Source organism: Platichthys flesus, chromosome 1 (assembly GCF_949316205.1).
Source record: "Platichthys flesus chromosome 1, fPlaFle2.1, whole genome shotgun sequence".
In the NCBI taxonomy this organism is placed as follows: Eukaryota; Metazoa; Chordata; class Actinopteri; order Pleuronectiformes; family Pleuronectidae; genus Platichthys; species Platichthys flesus.
The window spans coordinates 6,563,037-6,587,183 of NC_084945.1; the positions used below are offsets into that span (position 1 = coordinate 6,563,037).

Here is a 24,147-nt window from a genome sequence, read left to right on the forward strand (position 1 = left end):
GTCACAACACTGAAGTTACAGTCTTATCCAGCTGATGGCGACAGAGTTTTAGTTATGTACAATTGATATAATGGTGAAAGTTATATTTGTCCAGGAGCCCAGTGAGAGTCCTGCCTGGATCCAGATCGCACCAACAAAGCCTGGGTATAAAATATGGCTCCTATTTTCTCTTCAGTGTGAATATAAATGTTCTAATCTAAAATACTTCATATCTATCATCTTCATTTGGTGTTGGGTGGGAAAATGTCTCTTTATTCCTTGTGGCTAATTCAGTAGCCTGCACAACAGGATATTTAATAAGGAAGGATGAGACTTGTTGTTGGGCCCCTGGTGGCACTCCAGGCTACAAGGCAGTTTAACTTTCTCTCCATGCTGGCCACTGTTATAGAGCTGTAGAAAGTGAACAGATTACGAGCCCTATATTAGCCAATTAACTATTAACAAGTTTAAATAATATCTCAAAGCATTTTAGAGCAAACATGGCAAGAATTCACTGGTACAAGCCTCTCAAATCTTTTATGACAATATCTTACAGATCTTGATTTCTGACTTTTACTCATAAAAAAGTAATTATCTTATTTTATGTCATCTTATCTCAACTCATTTAAACTTAGTAGAATAGTCAAATGTACGCAGGTAAATATAAATATCAAATAATAACATGTGATATATTTGGTCTCCTGCATTAAATAAACTAACTGTTTTTGTTTTCTATTTTAATAAACTGAAAATCTTCATCTCTGACTTTTACTCAGACAAAAATTAATCATCTTATTTGATCTCATTTCAACTTAGTAGTATAATAAAATATATGCAAGTAAATATCAAATAATAATATACGATATAGTTAGTCCAGTGCATTAAACAAACAAACAAACAAGTAACGAATGGACAAAAAACGGACAAGAACGGACAAATAAAACACGAATTAAAGATTAAAACGCTCGGGAACGTGTCTCTCGTGCACAGCAGTGGCGCCGCCCCTCGCGTGACGTCACACGTCTTTAAGTTGGGTGTTTTGATAAATCGCAGCCCGCTCGCTCCTTCACATTAACTCCTGAGCACCGGTGTTTCCCACAGCACTTCTACACGCAGAACTAGAGCAACACAACTCGACAACAAGTGTCAGAGCAAACGATCAGCGATGAACCGTCCCGGGAACGTGTCCTCAGTGATTCTCACCGCAGCTGCTCTGCTCGTCTGCCTGTGTTCAGTCAGAGGTGAGTCTGGTGTTCAGATGTTCCAGCTCTTTGTCTGTTTGTCTGCTTGTGTTGTTGTTGTAGCCTCATGTCTGAGTTGTTCTACCTCCAACGAGAGACTAATCTCACTCTTCTGTTTCCACTGAACTCTCCCTACTGTGGTCTGTGTCCTTCTCTTCTGCTTTTCTGATGTTGCTCCAGTGTAAAGTCATCAAACCAGTGGACAGGGCTGCTACTGGCTGCAGATCCACTGCTGTGGTTCCCATTGTGTGGGTGTGTGTGTCAGGGGCAGTGATGGGGAATGTTGGGGTTTTAAAGTGCCAGAGGGAGAGATGTGCAACATGTTGCTCATTCAAACTACTGACTTATGCTTATTTGCCCAAAACTCTGAAAAAATAAAACAAAATGTACCAGTCAACATCGCTCATTAACACGATAAATGCCATGTTAATATTTAGATTCAAGTTTAAAGCCTGTTTTTGGCTCCTGAGTGAAAGTGACAAATCTGAGGTAGTTGAATTAAAGGTTGTACCTCCTCACTGCTCACTGCATTATATTGATATATATATTGAACCTTTGTTATATTACTAGTAATGAAAACTATATTATTGATGTAGTTTTCTTGCCCATCCTTAATAATAGTGATACATTTCAACATTTTACACATACAAATGGCTATTTAAAACGATGTCAACATGCAAAGTCATTAGTGTGTGCAGTTTTTCCTGAGCCCATGCAGTTGACATGTAATTTCTGCAACGTAGCATACATCCCAAGATGCCCTCGTATTACTGTCGCGGTGAACTGGGTAATTAAATGTGAGGCTGCCCTGGTATTACACGTGAGCCTCTGTCATTACAGAGTTGTGTCACGTTACTTGCAGAAGTAAACAGGAGCCTAGTTTATTCGTCTATGCACAGAACAGAGCAGTTTGTGAAGTGTATTTACTTTTCTGGACACTTGTAAACAAAAGTGTTGCATTGCAGAAAGCTCCTTCTGTTGTCGAAAGATCAGTTGAAGTTGTATTTTCAGGTCTTGTGTGTTTTTTGGTGAGGAAACTCCATGTGTGGTCTTCTTGGTGCCAACGTGAAGCAGCTGTCCACTTTTAAGTGTCATTACCCAAGGGGGTTCTGATCCCCTGCTGCCATGTTGTTTACATCCAGAGCCTGTTGTTTTGTTTACTACTCACCTGTCAGTCAGGTTTGCTGCTGTCATGTTATGCAACTGCTCATTCCCAAAAGAGCCCCATGCTTCGGAGCAACCTGGGTAATCCTGCAAGCTCTTAATCCTGCACGTAGACATGTTCTGCTGTCAGTGGTGGTTGCATAAATATCTGCTGTTTAGTTTTGTTTACACGTGTAGGGCTTTTTAAACACGTAATTCAACTCACATTTTAGAACGTAGGACAAGATGGAGATTATCCTGTGTAATCAGCATCTATTTGATATAATAGATGAGTTGAAAGATTTGTTTGTCAAACTAAAACGCAAAACCTTCCTGAGCTTCAGCCGCTTCATTCTGAGAATTTGCTGTTATTCTCTGACTCATGTGCCAACACATAGATTATCCCGGAGCCTTGAGCCAATGGTCGGACTAAACAAGATATTATTGGCACTTTGCTCTTCAAAAATTGTATTCTGACTTCGATTAACTTTTAGTCCATTATAAATAATGTTGAGTTGCAGTATCAATGCAACAGTTCACGCTATATTAACACAGCTAGAAAGAAGAAAAATATCTTTAAAGTTCTACCACTAAACCATTCTATAATTTATTCACAATTCATTCTTCTACATTAAACTTTTTTTCAAACCACATAATGAACGTTAGTAGCACAACTTGTCTGCCTGGTTCCAAGTTGTTCAAGCCCCGGTTCAATGGGTTCTGGTATGAAAACAGTTACTGCCACAAATCAAAGTTGTCGTGCTCACATATTCAGGATCACATTCCTGTGTTATTGTTATTTTTGTGGTGCCAAACTTTACAGATGGTGAAGCTCTTCAGCTGTCACTGATTTCCTCCAGGTTTGTACTTCACACCAAAGAAAAGAACAGCTAAGTCGAGTATAACGTTGAATGACGGCTGACGTGGCACCTGATGAGTCAGCACACTGGTTAAGGATCAAAGTGATAATAATAAAAAAACAGGAATATTCATTGTGGCAGTTCAGGCGTGACTCATGAATCTGGGTCCAGCCGCTCCCTCTGGAAGTACTGCCTTATTCTTTCAGGATCTGTGACTCAGCTCTGCAGCCACATGGTTGTTATCCAAATAACAACAATCTGATACTGTAGCAACAAGAAGAAGTAGATCCATCTTTCCCCCCAGAGTCTCCCCAGGACTTTGAAAGACGTGTCCTTCAATGTCTTTCAATGAGAAGTTTCAAGGTGGGAAATGTAGGATCCTGTGTTACAGAGTCTTGTAGGCTAAATGTTTGGAGCTCTCAGGCTCCGCTGCTTCAGTTATTGTGATTATTTTTTGTAATGTATCCCTTGAAAGTCCCTCATCTTTATGAAATTGCATTGTTAAATACACATGAACATGTATTGTAGTACATGTTCATGTGTATTTAACACTTAATGTGTCAAAATGTTGGGTGGATTTTTGCAGCTGCACAGTTTGCTGAGCTCATTTCACACCCCTCCCTCTCTCTTTTACTCAGGCAACTACTGTGAGGTGAACCATTGCCACAATGCGGGAACATGTGTGACAGATGTGGGAGATGATCCCTTCATCTGCATCTGTGCAGATGGATTCGGTGGAGATACCTGTAACCTGACAGAGACAGGTAGGCCGAAGAAGAGGCAGTAAAACGTCACTGATTCATAATTACTTATGCACTGAAACGAATCTGCTTCCTCCTTCCTGCTGTCAGGACCCTGCAGCCCGAACCCCTGTAAAAACGATGGGTCGTGCGAGATCATTACTCCGACCAGACGAGGAGACGTGTTCAACGAGTACATCTGCAAGTGCCAGCCGAGCTTCGAGGGAGCGCACTGCCAGACCAGTAAGTTCCTTGTGGTTTTCATTCATAACCTTGAGCTGCCCTCTATGCCCTCTGACCTGCACTGAACTCCGGCTACTCTTAAAAGCTTTTGGAAGTTCTCTATGTGCTGTAGACAAAAACATGTGATCTCCACTGCAGCGTTTATGAATTTATCACCCCCTGCATCCCCTCCACCTCAATGGAGATGATCATATTTTTGTTAACGTGTCAGATCTGGATCATCTCCGGCTGCGTGCGTCATATTCAGCAGGCAAACTCCTAAAAATGTCTCCACTTGTTAGTTCATGTCTCGAAACGACTTTCCATCTTCATACCACCCTGTCAGTTTCTTTGGATTTAATGACCTCAATAAAAAGGAGAGAGCATCAAGACGATATTGATGGATTCTACAGAGAGTAAGAGAATTGGGTCAGTATTTGTCCGTGTGAACACGTGAGGTCGTTCCATACTGTCACAGCATCAGCGGGGAAAGAGAAGTGCTGTCAGCTCAGCAGCTCCATGAATGGGTCTCATTCAGTGGCCTCTGCGCTCACTCGGTTTGGCTAATTAGTAAGTTGGAGCACTTCAAGTCTCTTAGCATGCATGCCTCCCACCGAGGTCCAACACTGAGTCTGTTTGTGCTTTAGCGCAACCAAATATCAGACGAAGAATTTGATAATATCAAATCCTCTTAGAATAATGACCAAATTGCCTTTTTGGGGGTTTTGGTTTGTTAGTGACTTAAAAGATTGAGAGTAGGATGGAAATCTGGGATTATATTCAACAAGTGTGAATGTCATTATCGAAATCCTCTGGAGTGTTTACCCTCAGCTTTGTGTCGATGACGGCTGAGGGCTAAACTCATTCTGACGACAAGGAGAGAATTAGAGTTTGAAAATATAACTCAATGCTTTGTGAAGGAAGGGCTCACCCTCCCACAGCCCACGGTCTGACCACCAATTGCAGTGTTTTTTGCAGCCCGGTCATCCCCTCCCAGTCATTTTCTAATTCTGACTCAGACGTCATGGGCTAGACTGGTGTGGAGGTGCTGAGACGGGGTAGAATCTGTCCCTTAGATTAAAGTGGAATGCGGTGCTCAGCATAGTCGCCTCACTGCAAGAAGGTTCCCATTTTGACCGGGGTCCTTCTGTGTGGAGTTTGCATGATCTCGCCATTGTCTGCTCCGGTTTTCTTTTACTCCTGCACAGTACAGAAACCCTGTGGTACACTGGTGATCTGTCCAGGGTCTACTCCATCTGCTCCAGCTCCCAATGCAACCCCTAGAATACACAGGATAGACGATGCATGGATGAATGGATGGAAGCTACTTTGGAGGATTAAAAGATGAACCTGCAACGGTTACATTTCATTTGCAAATCATCAAATGCTGGATACGACATTTCATTAATTCACGCTTCCTTGGCTTGATTCCTGTCATTTTTTTTGCCAAAACATGTGGAAAGTAGTCCTAGTTAAGTAGAGGATATATTGAGTACAGCTTTCACGGGTCGGATTTAAAGAACGAAGGCTAACATTTGTTTGTTAGTGTTATAGGCAGTGCTGTGCCAGTGTTGTCACTGCCATACAGGCATGTGTGTCTAAGTTTGAGCAATCCTCTTAGTGTTAGCGGGAATGAGCATTAAACAGACCCATGTGGCGTTACGTCAACCTGACGTCTGCGTTAGTCTGGTTTCTCAGTGCGAAAGGTAAAGTGAGGCAGCGCGACAACTGCTCACATAAACACTGACAAGTACTTCACTGAAATGCTTATATCTTTAATTATGTAATTACTTTGCATAAAGAAGCTATAAGGTTATAAATATATAGACAGATGGATAGATATACAATGGCCTAATATATGTATATGTGTCATGAACAGCTTTGTAATACACACATACATTGAGTGTATATCATGTTTTGATTGTGAAGTTTATGTTAGCCTAGATGCAAAGTAGTTGTTGATTCAGCTTTAAAAACAGAAATAAAAACCCAGATATATAATTGTAGTAATGTTCTGTACTGTTATTGACCAAATCATATGACTATAAGGTTATCATTATCAAGTTATGTACAGGTTCTGCAGCGCCAACTAGTGTCCCTCAAAAACAAAATATCCATCTACACCTAGACCAATCAGTAAAATTGTTTCATAGTTTTGTTGAATTGTGTTTGAATGATTGAATCTTGATTTGGCTTTTTTCTCTGTGGTTCTGTTTGAAGCTGAGTAAACAAAGAGTTAATATTCGTTGCTTTCTATTGGAAACTGTGCTTTTACCCTCTGATTTATATATAAACATGTTGTCAAAGGGCGCCACCTTGTGGAGCTTGGGGAGTGTTTCATAGTTCCCTTTGTTTAGGCTGGGAAACAGGAAGTGAAGACAGACTTACTATTTGTTGCTATGGTTACTGTGGAGGAAAACAGCAAAATACTGGAAAATGTCACCTCCAACATTTACTGACTAATCTCCCTCTCAACTGGAATAAAAGATGTTTCCTGAAGAGCCCAGTTAAACCCAGAGCTCACTGAGTTCATTATTACTATCATCCAATAAACACACAGGTATCATGTGGGGTAACAGATTGTCATAGTGGTAGTATAAATAGAACTTCAGTGATAAAATACAAAACACAATTATCCTCTGTGACTTTTGACCTCTAACCTGACCTTCCCTTTAAACTCGTTGCCCAAAGTGTCTCACATCTCCACAGCTTCGCCCCTCGGGGTCATTTCTGTCATTAAGTCACATTTAAGAGAAACCAAAACATTATTTTGGAAACATAGGGAGTCTGTTGTTGCCCCCCCCGATCTCTCTCTGTAACAAGCAGGGGTGACCATACTTTATGTTTCCAAAAAGGTCTCTCCTCAATAAATCCAAAGTTCTTGAAATTAAATAAGTCATTATTTCTTCCCCCAGATGTGAACGACTGTGCCAAGCAGCCCTGTAAGAACGGGGGTGTGTGCAGAGATCTGGATGGAGACTACACCTGCCAGTGCCCCTCACCGTACGTCGGGAAGCAGTGCCAGCAGCGTAAGATCACCTACTCTGATGTACATGCTCACTACTGTATTCATGTGACTGCAGCTCCATTTCCTAAGAAACATATTTAAAATGTACAGGAGTGAATGAACATAATCAAGATAATCATTGATATGATAATATTATTCAATAATAGCTATAGCTTTGGTTTCCAGTCGAGGGAAGATTGAACATGTAGAGGAACAATCAGAACACAAGTTGATGTAATTCCTCCTTTGTTGTCATGTCCCAGGTTGCATTTCACTACTGGGGATGGAGGGAGGTGCTATCGTGGAGTCCCAGATTTCTGCTTCCTCCGTGCACTACGGCATTCTGGGTCTCCAGCGCTGGGGCCCGGAGCTGGCTCGGCTGAACAACCACGGCCTTGTCAACGCCTGGACGTCAGACGCCCACGACAGGAACCCCTGGATCGAGGTGAGGGACACCACACTGAGCACATGGCCTGACAGTGTGTGGACATGTTGAGCAGAGCACAGAGAAGCTGTTACTGTTATAGTTTTAATCTAAAACGTTTTTCACTGGATGTTATTTTCCTTTGGTTCACTAACACCTTTGCTGTTGACCTCAGATTAACATGCAGAAGAAGATGCGTCTGACGGGCATCATCACTCAGGGCGCCAGCCGCCTGGGCACAGCTGAGTACATCAAGGCCTTCAAGGTGTCGAGCAGCTTCGATGGAAATACTTTCACCTCACACAGACTGGACGGCCAACGCAGAGACAAGGTGAGACTCGACTGTGCCTTCATCAGAAGTTACTGAGGATGTGATAAATGCTCTTTTTTATTTAAATGTCCTCATCTGTCTGTGTCCTGCAGGTCTTTGTGGGCAACACAGACAACGACGGCACCAAGACAAACCTTTTCAACCCTCCAATCGTGGCCCAGTACATCCGCATCATCCCTGTGGTCTGCCGCAGGGCGTGCACGCTGCGCATGGAGCTGGTCGGCTGTGAGCTCAATGGTAAACACACTGAAAACGTCCGCATGAAAACAACTGTGACGCACATAGCGAGTTTAGGATGGCAACAGTCGTTAAAACACAAATGGGGACAGACGTGATGTTTCCACTGTGAGCAAAGATATTATTGTTAAATTCCTGTAGTTGGGCGAAGGGAGGAAAAGCTGTTTGGTTTAACTGTCCCTCTGTTTGTTGTTTCACTGTGTTGATTTCTTCTTACTGTGGTCGTGCTCACGAACACACAATGTCTGTCAAAGAGTTTATTTAAACTGGGTAACATCTCCCTGGGGTTTGACCACATAGAAAATGTGGAGTATAAACAGTCCAATGTGGGAAGCCACAGAAAACAGCCACTCACAGACAGAAACACACAGATATGGGGTTTTGTCCACCTCAGTCCTTTTGTCCTTTGTCTCCAACAATGACACTATTCAGAGAAACATGTTAAATGTGTACACATTGTTTCTGTGCATGTCTATTTCTTCTATTTCTTCTTTAATTGGTGGTGGAAGCTGATTTGTCTATTCTTCGGGTGTATTCATTTTTTCGTTCCCCTCCTCTTCTCCACTCCCTCTCCCTCTTCTGCTGCTTTCCCTCCCTCCGTCTCTGCACCTGCTTCGGATTCACAGTCTATTCAAACACGGCAGGTTGTTCAGAGCCTCGGGGGATGAAGTCTCGCCTCATCTCAGACGAGCAGCTGTCGGCCAGCAGCTCGTACAGCACGTGGGGCATCGACACCTTCACGTGGCACCCGCAGTACGCCCGGCTGGACAAGCAGGGCAAGACCAACGCCTGGTCCCCGGCCCACAACAACCGCTCAGAGTGGATCCAGGTGAGGAAAAAAATCCCTGGTTGAAGGTCATCATTGGTGAAAATGTCTTTTGACCCCAGCCGATGTTGCAGAGGGTCACTGTTTTGTTCGTTCCCTCACTCAGGTCGATCTGCAGAAGACCACGCGTCTCACAGGCATCATCACTCAGGGGGCCAAGGACTTCGGGGTGGTGCAGTTTGTGTCAGTGTTTCAAGTGTCTTACAGTAACGATGGACAGTCGTGGGACACGGTGAAGGACGAGAACACCGGCAATGATATGGTCAGACATGTGTAAATCCCTGAAATGTATTTTTCTAATAGATTGTACATGTTCTGTGCTTCTTAGTAAGTTAAGCTGCTTTCAGGCGTCAGCCAGTTGGATCTAATTTGGGGATTTATATAAAAGCAGCTCAGCTCAGTTTGATCCACAGCCTCTGATGACAGTTAGCCATAAAGCCGCTCGGTGGACGTCCTCACCTAAAGTACGTTATTTGGTTTGGTTATATAAAGATGGAGGACATGACGGCTCCCCAAAAGTGAAGCCAAAGTGTCTCAGTCACACCCCTGGTGGCCGGCTGCAGTACTGGTCACAAATGCAACTCCTCCATGGACCAAACAAAAAGTCAAAATGCATGTCAGGTCAATTTTTCTCAAAGATGGTTTCTGTCACGCTATGAAATCACGGTGAGACGTCAATTTTACAATTGGTCGAGCTTATATTAGTCAGTCAGCAGAATTGTTTTTCATTGGAAAGTTAAACTGAACCTGCTTTATACAGAACCTCTGTTTCTCAATCAGTACCATTTTTGCTTTAACCACAACTTGAACATTTTCTTTGCAGCTTTTCCAAGGCAACATCGACAACAACTCCCACAAGAAGAACCTCTTCGAGCCCCCGTTCTACGCCCGGTATGTCCGAGTCGTCCCCTGGGAGTGGCACGAGCGCATCGCTCTACGCATGGAGCTGCTGGGCTGCGATGACTAGAATCTCATCAACGACTGTTTAACTGTGCTCCGCTCCTCCACCGGCTCCTCCTCCGCTGACCCCGGAGGAGACCTTGCGTTGGGTGGAGAATGTGTTACCTGAATAGCTTGGACTCTAACACTCGTAGCACTTTTTGACTAGTGACTTTTTTTATGGTTTATATTAATACAAGCTCGTACAAGTGCTCGCAGAGGGCCGTCTGTTGGGTGTCTGTGGTGTGAGTAGCTTTTGATAGAACATGAATGAAAATTTGCACAGATTTGCTCTTTGTACTGTTCACATGTTGTAAGAATCCAGGTAGATTTCAGCCGCCTCTCGTGTCTGGAGACGTGATCATCGTGCTCTTCACCTCTTCAGTTCTGCTAAACTGACCCTCACCTGTGACAAACATCCTCTCCACCTTGTTCACTCTATTGTCCTGATGGTGTTTTGTTATTCCAGCCCAAACTAGCATTATAACGCAGGGTCTGTGCAATATTTTGTTTATTTTGCCATTTTTAGATATCCAGGAAAAGAAAATGTGTCCAGGATTAGAGAATTAAAAACATTTAAATTTGAACTGCGGCACACAGATGGAGTCAATCAATTGATCTAACTACAAAAATATCATGGGCTTTTTGCAGTAGGTTTTTCATGTGATGTTGAATTTTTTTACACATTTTAACAGTTTTACTTGCTTCAGTCTTACATGTAATTTAATTATAATTTAATCCTTTTTACAACAAATGTGAAATATGTAGAAAAATGTCTTGAAATAAGCATATTTTGCATTATTTGTTTTTCAATTCGCCATTGTTCTTGAACTAAGACTGTTTATTAAATGTTACAAGAAAAGAGACTTTGATATGCTTTCATATACTGAATGATATACCTAATGACCCTTAAACAGTCAAAGATCGTTTATCACTTGAAGTTGTTTCTGCATCTAAAATATGATGATATGATTACTCTAGGTTTCTATTCTAACTAAAGATTAACTCAGTATTAAATGGATTCTGCTAAAGAGGAATACGTGTTTGTTAATCGACCTGGAATTATTAAAGATGTGGATTTTCTATAGAAGGAGTAAATCTATCATACGTGTTCTTTAGGCTTTATTGAGGCCTGGATTCAGAGCACGTGCTGAGGAGCTGTTCTGAGTTACAAGTTCCTGATTTTGTTATATTGCTGCAACATCACAATTTGAGGGACTCTGGCGATAGACCGGCTGTCGCTTGGATGCTGGTTTCCAGCACAGAGCCCACACTCTGCAGTTAATGAGAGTAATGACACCCTGTTAGCCCCTCATCTGGCGGCTCAGATCCCAGTCCCTGCTGTGCCTGGCCCCGGGCTTCAGCTTTCATCTCCATGAAAGGAAGGAGAACGCTGCATCTCGGTCCTCACTGTGAAAGTCTGCGCCCACCGTATGTGTACATTTTGTGTATGTTTCACAGCAGGGTTTCAAATAAAAGATGATTGCAGGAAAACCCAGCAGCAAACATCTGCTTTCAGAGAGTTAAGGAAGGATGTAAAGAGGTTTGTCGCCCAAGAAATCCTTCCACACAATTTGAGCCTTTTCCTTCTGTTTAAAACTACTGGGATTTAAGTAATTTATGTTTTTAGGAATATAAAAATAGTCATTGTTGGTCACTTTTAATAAAATCATAAATATACTTCACTTCATACTTAACTGAAGGCAGATTTAACAGCCTTTACTGTACGGTGTTCGGAAAGAAAGAACGTTAATGGTTTAGTAGAAATAACATGGTGGTGTGACTCAAAGAAGTATTTCACTAAAATAAGTTGCCTGTTAAATCTTTAAATTTACAGATCTACAGTTAATACAAATGTATTCATTTAAATGTAATAATCTCAACTGTTCAGTGATATCCCATTTTGTTTGTGCAAGTTAACTTGAACTATAAATGTGCGATGTGTATTTATATGTATGTGTATATATATATATATGCATATTCACTTTAATGACAGTAATTCTTATTATAACATTAAAATAGAATAAACAGAATAAGACCTATTTTATACACAGACAAGAAATCTGTCAAAATCAAACAAAAGAGCTATAAAGGCATCAACACATAAACTAATACGTTTTGGGGGTTTTCAAATGCTTGAATACTAAATTAATCCAAACAGTTTGTCAATGTGAAATTCAGCCTCTGAAATATAGAAACTAAACATGTCAGGTTCCCTGTTATCAGACTTCTCCTGCTAAATGAAAGTGGGAAACGTCTGTGAGCTTCTCTTCACTGACGCTGGCAGCAGCCAACAGAGAAGGTGAGAGAGCTGCTGATCCAGTTGTGGCAGCAGAGCAGCACTAACAGCTCTGCTCCTCTCATGAGAAAAGTCAGAATTAACAGAAGGTATTAGCAAACCTTATAGTCGTGCCTGTTTTATCATCAAGGACTGGATCTTTAACTCCTGCAGTGAAACAAGTGTCTCTGATGGAATCCTGAACATCTTTTTCAGCATTACATTTTTTTCCTTCTGAGGGACCTGAAGGCAGAACATCAAGGTGTTTTGGTAAGTGAAGACAATATATACTTATATAGATAAATTAGAAAAGTAACAGTGAATGGAATACACTTCATGAAATGAGTTATGTGTCTCTACAGAAATACCAGTTTTTAAACTTTTTTCTGTAGTCACCTGGCGTCCAGGTGTGTTATGATCCTATAACACTTGTGTTGTTAATAAAACAGTAAGAGCCAGATTGAAATGATGGAAAGATCTGCTGAAAATTATAAAATCTGAAAAAGCGCTTTTGAAGCATTAACATTTTAAAAACTGTTCTAGTGGCAGCTTTACTTTATCATGGAGAACAGTCTGTTAACAGGGTGAGATGCCTTCTACTACTGGAACTGTTGTGCCACTGCATGAAGACCACAATGAGAATATTGTGCTCCACAGGTTTGATTCCATTAAGGATCAGGGTTCATCATCACAGCCTGGATGATGATGATGATGATGATGATGATGATGATGATGATGATGATGATGAAGATTTGTTGGCTGATGGTGGGGGCTCAGCTGGCCCCAACCACTGCCCCCACAGTCCCAAACAATTTTTCCTACTACGACCTCTTCGGTGGAAATGACAACAAAGAAAGTACGGCATGTTGGTCTATTTCATCTAGTTTCATGTTTTATGTGAAAATGCTTTAGAAAAGAGAGCAATGTTTTCTTTTTAACCCCTAACCCTAGCCCTAACCCTAAGCTCAGCTCTTGAATGCAATGTCTATATTTCCCATAGTTCCTGTTGCTGGTGTGAGGATCCACGTGGCCCCTGCTCAGGCAGCAGTGTTTGCAGCTAAAGGGCAGAATGTCACTCTACCCTGCAGGTTTTGGTACGAGCCTGAGTTGAGCTCACCCAGAAACGTGAGGATCAAGTGGTCCTGGCTCCCTGCGGCTGGAGGACCTGAGACAGATGTGCTGGTGGCAATCAGCTCCCGCTCTCGAAGCTTTGGGGCGTTCAGGTGGTTCGACACAGGACAAATAATTATCATATTGTTATTATTGTTATTTGAGGCTTCGTGATCTTGTTTGTCTTAAATCTCAAGTCACTGTGAGTCTGTTGGTGTCTGTGTGTCAGGGGTCGTGTGAGGCTCAGACAGGATTTCCCAGGAGACGCTGCCCTGTTGATGCCTGGACTCCAGTTGAAGGACACGGGACGTTACCGCTGTGAAGTGGTGGACGGGCTGGAGGACAAGAGCACCTCCATTGACCTGGAGCTACAAGGTCAGTCAGTGTAGGATTTCTGAGCATATGGTGAGCTTGTCCTGTATGTGATGAGATAATGATATAGTCTCAGTGATTGTCGTGCTGATTTTAAAAATACATGCATGACGTTTCTTGGTTTAGATTTTTAAGAAAATCCTGATTATTTGACACAAGAAATTATACATTGAGGGTTTTAAAGTAGCCTGCGTTAAGGGTCATATATATTATAGTATTGGCCACTAGATGTCGCACTAGCACCACAATCTCAGACCAGAACAAAAGCCTTGTTGCCGTATCAGGCGCCTCACTTGTGTTTCTTTCAGTTCCAGTAGAAGAGGCATGAGGGCCTGTGACCTGCCTGCACCGTTCTGAGTAACACTAATGACAGTTGCAGTAGCAGTTGTAGTAACAGAAGTAGCATGAGTAAATGTACAGCACAGTAGTATCACACAATTTGAAGTATTTGAAGCCCATATACTCATGTGTTACAGTACATCAGAGAGTAGTGACATATTCCCCCCCCAGGTGTGGTGTTTCCCTACCAGCACCATCAGGGTCGTTACCACCTGAGCTTCCTGGGAGCCCAGCGGGCCTGTGAGGAGCAGGACTCCTCGATCGCCACCTTCACGCAGCTCCTCCAGTCGTGGAAGGAGGGTCTGAACTGGTGCAACGCAGGCTGGCTGGCCGATGGTACGGTCCAGTACCCCATCACCCGACCCAGAGGGTCTTGCGGGGGGCAGGACCTCGCTCCGGGGGTTCGGAGCTACGGCAGATGGCACCTGCTCCCTCATCACTATGATGTCTTCTGCTTCTCCTCGTCCCTCCGAGGTGAGAGGGCTTTGTCGCCTTCCTCCTCATCACTGTCATGGTGTGCAGCAGCTAATCAGGCTTCTTTAAACCTGCATCAATCTCAACTCATCAGGGAACTATTACACTGCAATGATTATCAACTACGAGTCTTAAGACAACAAAGAAATTAAAATAATTATTTACAGGATGATCACAGAGGATGGCCATACATCACAAAGGCTCAGTTTCAACAAACATTACTACAGACTCGATACTTTCTATCATTTAAAGCCTGTAGAATCTTATTTGTGCAGAACAATCACAAATAATAAACAATAAATATGTTTCCTTCAAAGGGAGAGTCTACTATCTCCAGCCCTTCCACAAGATGAGCCTGCCTGAGGCCCGGCAGGCGTGTCAGGCGGACGGGGCAGAGGTCGCTAAGGTCGGACAGCTCTACGCTGCCTGGAAGTTCACAGGGTTGGATCACTGTGACGCCGGGTGGCTGGCCGACGGAAGCGTTCGCTACGCCATCAGCAGGCCGCGCCAGAACTGTGGCCCCTCTGAGCCGGGGGTTCGAAGCTTCGGCTTTCCACCGCCAGAGCACAAGCATGGAGTCTACTGCTATAAATCAATGGAGGAATGAGTATAGATCACAGCAGCTCCTCTGTTGGGTCAGAAATGTCAAGTTGGCTCAGATTATTTTAATACATGTATTCTGCTGAGCGTCATAATACTGTGTAAAAAGGTTTTTCAACCTATGTCTATGTTTGTTCATGGCATAAACTGGTGAAATGAACATTTCTACTTGAATTTAAACCGGGAATAAATTCAAGTGTGCGGACTTTGAGTGATTATTTTTGATACTGACACATTTACTGTGTTCATCAACCTCAAGTCAGTTTCACATGATCAGTTTTACTACAATGCAGTAAATATATCCTTTAATTATTAGATGAATTAAACGATTTGGTGACTCCTACTCTCTATACAGAAATTGAACATACACACACAGAATTTTTTTGTTGTACAGTACTCTAAAGGTGCTTCACAGGAGTAAAAAATAATACAATTAGAATTTCACATCCTGCCCAACATCCTCTCTGATTTCTAAACAGACCTCTTCCTGTTTTGATTGATTCTTTTTGACCTTACATGAAACGTGTGGAGTATTTTTGACAATTCGCTTGTGCACGTCCACAAGGGGAGAAACCCGCAGGGAAAAAAACTGAAAACCAAAAATGTGATTTCAAACATGATAACTCATCTGCATGATTAATTCCCTAGTAGAGACAAGAGGGACACAATCATGTCTTTGTTTCCAAAACCTCATTTGTGTATTTGATCACTGAGCTCACGTCCAATATTATTTAGTTTGAATGTAAAACAAGTGGTTCTCTTGTAGCTTTCTCTAAACCTTCTTTCTTTCACTCCTTCATCCTTCATAATTTAGACGTCTCACCCTGACAGTGTGTGATGTTTGCAGGCTTATTGTGTTAAAGATGAATAAAGTGCCTGCAGCTCTTTGAACAATAGAACATCTTTACTACTGGGAGGGACGGATCTCAGCAGCTTGTGAGTACAGACAGCTTTCCCACACGATGGATCCCAGGAAAATGTTAATGTTCACCCGACTTAACCTGAGTTTTTTTTCATCAAGAGATGAAGCAGTTTTTCCTTTTATTTGTTTAGGATTTATATCATGTGCATGTTTTTTTTCACAGTTTCTTATTGTTTTTATCAGTGCTCAGGTTTTCCTAAATTTGGCTTGTATTTTGAACAGGTTAACCCCCAGATCAATAACAGGAGTAGCGCAAATCTTTGATCCAGCCCTAAGAAGAAGAAGAAGAAGAAGAAGAAGAAGAAGAAGAAGAAGAAGAAGAAGAAGAAGAAGAAGAAGAAGAAGAAGAACCAACAACAATAATAACAATCAAAACAAGAACAATGATAAAAACGGTCATTAGCTGCAGCAATTTTCAAGGAAAACAGACGATTCTTTACTGACACCTCCTTGTCTCTAAGTATTTCTGTCATTTCCTGGAACATGAGCATTTTCCTAGAATTTCCTTTGCTCGTTCACGTGCTGGCCTTTGTGACGCATGTGACAAAAAAATACCCTCATCCACTGCTCAGCATGTCCAACGCCACAGAGGAGACTAGAAGAGTATTTTTAAACTTTAACTCATCTGTACTTTACTTCTTCAATCAAAATCACACGGTTGGTTTTCTCGTTAACTGCTGAAAAAGCTCTGAACCTTTTTAATCCTGAGACAAATAGGTGTAAGATTTACAAATCTGAAGGGAAGTATAAAGGTCAAACAAAGGTGGTGAAAGCCAGGTTCAAATTACATTTGAACACAATTAATTCAATATTCTCTTTATTTATGTTCCCCCTGCAAGGTGAGATGTGTTTAGAAAGTTAAACATTCAAATGTCTGAACTTCATAAAGACATAACTAAACCCTGCTTGTCAAAGAGTATGCACAAGAACAAAACTTGAGATCAAAAGGTTCGGTCACTACCACCAGGTGGCATTCAAGTTTTTTGGCTGCTCTCAGTCATCAGTGAGTGGAGAACAAAATGTGAAGCCACTACCTTACTGGACTGTACTTTGTCTTTTACACAACCAAACAATTTAGAGAAACTTAATATTTTATTTCCCAATCAGATCTTATGCAAGGTCACCAGTGCCTTGATTTGCCCTGGTCCACCAGCTGCATCACACAGGCAGATTGGAGAGTAGATTTCTTAGATTTCCCTGAATCCAGTGTGAACGAGCTGCAGTCATGCAGAAAATACGGCATTTATGGAAATCCAATCAGATTAAATGTGAAGAATGCAGGATGACACAACTGAGGTGAAATGTGACGGCAGAGGAAAGAGGAAAGAAAAGAAGCTCAGACTAGTACACAGTGTACAGTGAGGGAGGTATGTTCACACCCCCACTGGATCTCTCAGGTTTATGAGACATTTACTGCGCATGTATGTGTGTGTGTTTTGGAGCTGATGCAGCTTTTCAAGTCCTATAGATTAATGTCAGCTTCAGGTCTGTGAAAATCACAGGTCATATAGTTCAAAACTTTGAATGGGCCCATGGACAGACTGAGCGCCAGAATTAGCAGAAGTGCCTTGGAAAGTTTATAATGCATAACTAAAATTTCCCCCTAGAAATTAACTGTGGAGTCACAACTGACATTCATCAGAGGTCAGCAGATTCATGCTCTGACCTCCAGCACCCGCCGGGTTAACTTTCATGACACGAAACCTGTGTGAGTAGAGACACTTAAGGTCATGTAGTGGACGCATGTTGCATCATTTTTCATCATCATTTTACAGCGGAGTGTTCAAGTGTGTAATTTCCTCCGGAGCTGAAAACCGCAGGAAAGCTTGTGATAGAATTCGGTCCAGCAACAGACATTTTCTTCCTAAGATGTACAGGTTTGATTTGATTTATGCAACTGAAGTTCCCTCTCGGCTCTGTGTTGATTTTCACACCCTGAGTCTAAGTGTTCACTTGGCTCTGCCAGGACTGAGCCTATAACCTTAGGCCACCTTTAGAGGTGTTCTGAACATTAAGTACGCGGCAGAGCACATACACATTACCTATTGAGATTTCACAGTGAGATGAGGAAGTCACTCAGCAGAACACAAACCTCCACCAAAGTCAAACAGTCCCCTTATGAAACACATCTCAATTTACAAAGCCACATTTGCAACCAATTGTCATCAAGATCAATATATTGTTCTCTGAGAATTGAGCAAAAATCTTGAAAAACGTCCTGTCTCACAATGTTAAAGAATTTAAACAAATTCCTGGACGCTCACCAAAAGTTTATGGGCTTTTTCTTGGTCCTCATCCCATCTTTCCACCAAGTTCTGTAGTAATCTGGTCAGTAGTTTTCGTGTAATCTTGCTTACAAACAAACAAACAAACAAACAAACGCAGTGTGAGACTCTGAGATTTATCAAAATGTTCCAGTCAGGTTTGTAGTCTGTTTTTTATAACATGAAATTAAAATAATGACCCAAAGTTCTCAAATAACTGTCTCATCCGTCTGTTCCACTCCTCATCTTCCACATGACCAACATCCAGGATCTATGATCAGATCAATAACATATGTAATTTATCAATGTATTAAATACATAGACTTCAGAGCAAACCAGGAATTCACTATAATATCTCGTAGGTGGAAAAGCCGCCATCACTGCTCACTCGCGCACGACTTTCATCACTGGTGAGCGCATGTGATACATCAGAAGTGAAGCGGCTTTTTCACTCGATACAAGAGTGCATTGTTTCTCTCACCGAACACCATAACGTTCAAATTTGCCTCGATATCCTCGATTTCTTTATCTATCGGCATCGTGAGAAATGTTTAACCTGCAACGGTGCAAACTAGATAACCTGCTGGGTCCCATCTGATCGGAGGCATGATCCTCTGCCAAGTTAGCTGAGAGACTGTAGTAGGATACGTATTATTAACATTTGATAAAGCAAATCTCAGTCAAATCAGCGCATAATTTCATGTGACATCCCGAGGAGTTGTGTAAAGCAGACAATGCATGCGTGTCGAATACAACATCACGTCACAAGAAAAGGTCTTGACCAAATCTAGTAAAAGCATGAGAAACACGATTAGAACCGCGCGTTTCGCTCCCAGTACAAAGGAGTTCTTTCAGCGTCAAACATTTCTTAATTGCATTTTGAAGGTGATGGTATTGTCACTGGATCACATGCTGGTCAACTGAGATAACAAGAATTTGGGGAACAAGTTCATGAGGGATTCTTACCCTTAAATATTCAGCTTGATATGCCTGCATCAGGAGAAGGAGTGTGTACAAGTGTTTCTACTGCAGCTGGACAACCTCGAAACATCACAGCAGGTCCAGTGCATGAAGATTTAAAGCTTTTGTGCAGCATATTGTTGTAGATTTCAAGAAATTCCCTAAATCAAAGTGTCAGGCTGCAAAAAGCCCAATGAAGCAAATGAGGCCGACTATGAATAGAACTTTACCAAACAAACTGAACACCCCATTTGGCGTCTTCCTCTTCATACTTGAGGTTCTTGGGGATGTAAACCCCAACACAAGTAATATTTTGGTGTAAACCTCAACAAAACTGTGTCATGGAGTCGGTGGAATCGGTTGGGAAGTTTCTAAACAAAGCACAGGGAGGTCGGCTGCAGTTTGTGCAGTTGTTTTTTGTGTAAGTTTTTGTAAATAAACATTGTTAGGGGTAATAAATGCTGCAAGCAAAAGTCCCCCCGCACCTTTTTGCACAGCGGGGGGCCTTGTAGAAATCGTACTGGTGCCAAGACTGTCCTCTGGCCCTAATAATAATAACAAAAATAATAATACATTCAAAAACAAAAGTTTCAGTAAAAATGACGACTCATCTGCATCATTCCCACATTGTGAAGATTCCTGTCATTGAACAGGTGTAGTGTCATGCATTGTTTTGCCACGGTCTCTTCGACACACACCCTCCAATTGTGTTTTCCTTCTTCGTTGTAAAGTCGACAGCCTCCTAGAATCCTATCTCTGCCATCAACTCATTCAAATTCAGGGAAATTTATAGTAAAAGTGGCAACGACACATTAAAGGTTATTGAAAAAAAGAAATGGCACCCAGTGGAGAGCAAACCTCCGCCCAACAATCCCCTTTAAATTCAATTAAAGCTGAACCAAGTTTCCCACACTCATAGAAATCAGTCCCCTTAATGAGCCTGATTTCATTCCTTTAAATTTTACCGATGGGAAAGTTTCTGGATCTGCACGTAAGTTGAATGGGTCGACCTCCTTACCCATAACGAAGCCTGAAAATCCATTCAGTTATTTTATGTGTACTCCTGCTTAGAAACAAACAAACAACAACAACAACCAAATGGTAGAGGGTTGAAAACATAGCCCCATCTAAATATTTGAAATACTGAATAAATAAGTAAAGATTTGAGATCTGTTGCTGTACAAAATACACTGAGGCATGAGAATCCAGAGTACTTGAAGGATTGTGCAGCCTTGAAATGATTCATGTGTTATTATTAAAAGCCGTCTTTTATTGAACTATGGTGCAGGTCCATGTGGAGCTGCAGGGCAGCGGCGTCAAATTAATGGAAACACGAGTCACTTTAATGGGATAAGAGTCAACAGCACCACAATCTCTCTACTGCACATTCTTAAGTCCATGTCTCATATTGCACAATTGCTTTTTTTCTACTGTTTATGATATTTATTTGATAAATGGTGTTTCCTAATTTGAAATGAATGCATGAACACACACACCACAGCAAAGAGGCTGTCTGAAGTTGGTTTGGATGAGTGTTAAATGTTAAAAGTTGTGAACATTGCAGAGCCATGTTTCTATCTATCTATCTATCTATCTATCTATCTATCTATCTATCTATCTATCTATCTCTATGGATCTGTCTGTCTGTCTGTCTGTCTGTCTCTCTGATTCTGACTCATCCAGAATTAAGTGACACTGAACGAAACCAGTTCACCGCCCCCGCAGAACACCCCCCTCCCCTCCCTGTGTTTACAGATGAACACATCTGGGCAGCAGCTTCTGTTTTGTTTTTTTTGTGCTCAGATGCTAAATGCTGGATCATGGGTTAGAATTACCAGGAGAGGGGGCGGGGCTGCGGCTGCGCTCGCTCCTGATTGGCCGCCACGGACTCAGTGTGGGTTTAGACGTGTTTAAATAGCCAATGGCGAAGCAGGGTTGGGTACAGAACGCGACCAGCAGCCTCGTCCTGTCTCTCTCGGTGAAGACCGCGTCCGAGCGACACCTCGTCCCCGAGCTTCACTCACCCACTCACACCAGCCGCCATGGAGGAATCCACCAGTTGACGTTTCTGTAACCTTCTCTCCTTCAAGCTTTTCTTTCCGTCCGATCACCGGCGTCACCGTTTTATTCCAACTTCCGCGTTTTTTTCTACCTCTGTGCCCATCGATCCACACTCACCCGACACCATGAAGTACATCATCGGAATCGGCGGGTGAGTAGCAGCGTGCACGGTGTCCAGCGGACGAGTGCCCCCACCCCCCCAAGGGCTGATGAGTAGCCTCCCGGAAGCCGCTATGCTATGCTAAGCTAACCAGCTAGTCCGAGCTGCTAGGCCGTCTCACGTGGGCGAGGAGCGGTCATGACACCCGCTCTATTGTGTTGTCTTTTTGTATTTTTTATCGTGTAACGTTAGCGTACAGTCAGCAACTAAATCAGCGCTCGTCCTGTAGAGTTTGTCAACAGTTTGCTTAACCCCTCCCCTCCCCTGGGCTGCTCGATTCTGTCAAAAACGAAACTTAAGAGCTAAGGGTGACGGGCATGGAGCGAACCAGCCATACTGACCCACCCCTTTGTAGCTCATAATGGCTGACGCCCATTCAATGTGTGCAAGATGAGGGTTAACGTGTAAACAAATGCTTTAAAACTGAGAATAACCCACTATCACTAAATGAGGAGGAAGTGCATGAAGCTTAATACTTAAATCCTTCGCATGCTGGACGATTTTCAGTGAAGTTCTCCACGTGGCTCGTGTTGACCTCCATTCATTGCCCTTCCTTCGCTTTGTCCCCTTGCAGCGTGACCAACGGCGGGAAGACAACCCTCACCAACCGCCTGATCAAGAACCTGCCCAACTGCTGCGTGGTCCACCAGGATGACTTCTTCAAGGTGAGCGCGGTGCACACACCCGTTTAGATGTTTTTTGCGGTCTGTAGTTTAGACGAAAGGGTTGTTGGTGGTGGGGGGGGGTTGTTAGCACGTTGCTGGCTGTGTTTCTATTTGCAGTATGAGCTCGTGTGTAACTATCACAGCCTGCCATGTAGCACTGGTGGAATATACCTGGGTACATCTTATCCATGTATGTTTCAGCCCCAAGACCAAATTGAAGTTGGTGAAGATGGCTTTAAGCAGTACGATGGTAAGCCTGGGTTTTTAATGGAGGCATCTGTGTGATTGTTGGGCTGGTGTGTGTGTGGGGGTGTGTTTGGTCCCACCCTAACATTTTAATCTGCATGCAACACTAACTATCTTGAATACTCAACATGTGTCATGCGTCCCCCTTAATCCTTCCTGTTGGCTTTTCCTCTCCAGTCATCACTGCTCTGGACATGGACGCCATGATGAGCACGATCTACGCCTGGCGGGAGAACCCAGTGAAGTTTGAGAAGTCGCACGGAGTCAATAACACCCTGGATACTGACATCATCCCGAAGTCCGACCATGAGGAGGAGGAGACTCACATCCTTATTGTGGAGGGCTTCCTGCTATACAACTACGGGTAAAAGCTTGTCTTAATGGCATTTTCTTTTATTTCTTCGGGTGAAAATTGGGACAGTTGCATTAAATTAATCTGTTGCTGCCCTTTAGACCATTGATCGACGTGCTGGACCAGCGTTTCTTCATTTCCATCCCATACGAAGAATGCAAGAAGAGGAGGTGGTAAGTGCTGCGGTGTGCAGACACAGTTCTTATCAGGAGTTTGTAGTCTAGCCATCTTATGATCAGTTTATAATCGGATCTGCCATATCTGTCTAGCTCTAGGAACTACTCGGTGCCAGACCCCCCCGGCCTGTTTGATGGCCATGTCTGGCCCATGTACGTGAAACACAAGAACATCATGGAGACAACAGATATCGGCGTTGGTAAGTCAGCATTTTTTAATAATTCTGTATTGCCTGCTATTGTGAACACTTTCTATTCCAGATTAAAGTTTCTAATATTTACTTAATGTCTTATTTGCTATTACAGTGCAGCTCGATGGAACCAGGTCAAAGGAACACCTGTTCAACTTTGTCTATGGCGACATCCTGAATAACATCCAGAAGGCTCACTAACAAAAGTACGTCAAGCACAACACTTTTTTTCAACACAACTATTTGTATTCACGTGTGAGCTTTGGACTCATCTGTTTGTTTCTGTCGTTGCAGGTCATACGATCAGCTAAAAGGAGCATATGCCCGGCCTGCAGGCAGAAGACCACCTTGCCTTAAGTTCATAACCTAGCAGTGGACTGCTATGAATTCATTATTAATATTTTTATTTTTTAAACATGTAAATTAATTAACAGCATCAGGTGCTGGTATGATTTTTCTATATCTGCCGTATTTATTGCTTTGCTACAGCCCATACTCCATGGAGTTGATGGACATGTTCAGAGGATGGGTGCATTTCGATGCCCATGTCAATAAATGATCCTCCTTCTAACCTACGTGCTCTTGTGATTACTTTGAAGGGATGACACAATAAGTTATATTGTTCAGTTACGGTTACACCCGTAGCAGCAGAGTGAGGTGCAGTGAGCTGGCAGCTTTCACTATCTCATAGGCAACATGTTGGTGTCGGTGATATGACGAAACAAACAGCTTGAACCCGGCAGCATCAGGTTGTGGGTGCTACTCTTATCTAAACCCAGACACACTGAGGTCTATTAACTGGGAATAGAGTGTAAATGAGTGACTATTTCAAAGGTCGTCTTAGCCGGTCAAACCTGAGCAGCGGGTCTGTCCACGATAACAGGTTGACACAAATGAACTTGACCTGTCTGGCTTCTTGCTAGATTTAGCTTCGAGGTCATGTTGAGCACGGTGCAGTAAAACATTTTAAACTTTTTTTTTTTTTTTTTTTTCTTTAATAAAAGCATTGGCTGTGTACCAAGGGAGGA

The 24,147-nt window shown here is 42.5% G+C and overlaps 3 protein-coding genes across 4 annotated transcripts; all 3 read left to right on the forward strand.

Annotated features, from left to right (window-relative positions):
* The first annotated feature begins 1,006 nt into the window (after positions 1 to 1,006).
* LOC133969007 (EGF-like repeat and discoidin I-like domain-containing protein 3) lies at positions 1,007 to 10,813 on the forward strand. Of its 2 annotated transcripts, none has more exons than XM_062405387.1 (10): positions 1,007 to 1,220; positions 3,862 to 3,987; positions 4,075 to 4,206; positions 7,101 to 7,214; positions 7,456 to 7,637; positions 7,792 to 7,947; positions 8,040 to 8,184; positions 8,829 to 9,013; positions 9,117 to 9,272; positions 9,834 to 10,813. In XM_062405387.1, the coding sequence occupies exons 1-10, from the start codon at positions 1,145 to 1,147 to the stop codon at positions 9,975 to 9,977; spliced, it is 1,416 nt and encodes a 471-aa protein (XP_062261371.1). In that variant the 5' UTR covers positions 1,007 to 1,144; the 3' UTR covers positions 9,978 to 10,813. The 2 variants fall into 2 exon arrangements, with proteins under 2 accessions (XP_062261371.1, XP_062261332.1); XM_062405348.1 differs by having other exon boundaries at positions 1,008 to 1,220; positions 8,811 to 9,013.
* A 1,900-nt stretch (positions 10,814 to 12,713) lies between these two features.
* Positions 12,714 to 15,788, forward strand: LOC133969172 (hyaluronan and proteoglycan link protein 3-like). The gene is made up of 5 exons (XM_062405502.1): positions 12,714 to 13,083; positions 13,228 to 13,450; positions 13,567 to 13,712; positions 14,220 to 14,522; positions 14,840 to 15,788. Exons 1-5 carry the CDS (start codon positions 12,927 to 12,929, stop codon positions 15,127 to 15,129), a joined length of 1,119 nt encoding a protein of 372 aa, XP_062261486.1. The 5' UTR covers positions 12,714 to 12,926; the 3' UTR covers positions 15,130 to 15,788.
* Positions 15,789 to 21,204: 5,416 nt separating this feature from the next.
* On the forward strand, positions 21,205 to 23,690 carry mibp2 (muscle-specific beta 1 integrin binding protein 2). Its single transcript, XM_062405630.1, has 8 exons — positions 21,205 to 21,480; positions 22,064 to 22,154; positions 22,356 to 22,404; positions 22,578 to 22,764; positions 22,854 to 22,925; positions 23,022 to 23,128; positions 23,235 to 23,325; positions 23,414 to 23,690. Exons 1-7 carry the CDS (start codon positions 21,455 to 21,457, stop codon positions 23,318 to 23,320), a joined length of 618 nt encoding a protein of 205 aa, XP_062261614.1. The 5' UTR covers positions 21,205 to 21,454; the 3' UTR covers positions 23,321 to 23,325; positions 23,414 to 23,690.
* The last annotated feature ends 457 nt before the right edge of the window (positions 23,691 to 24,147 follow it).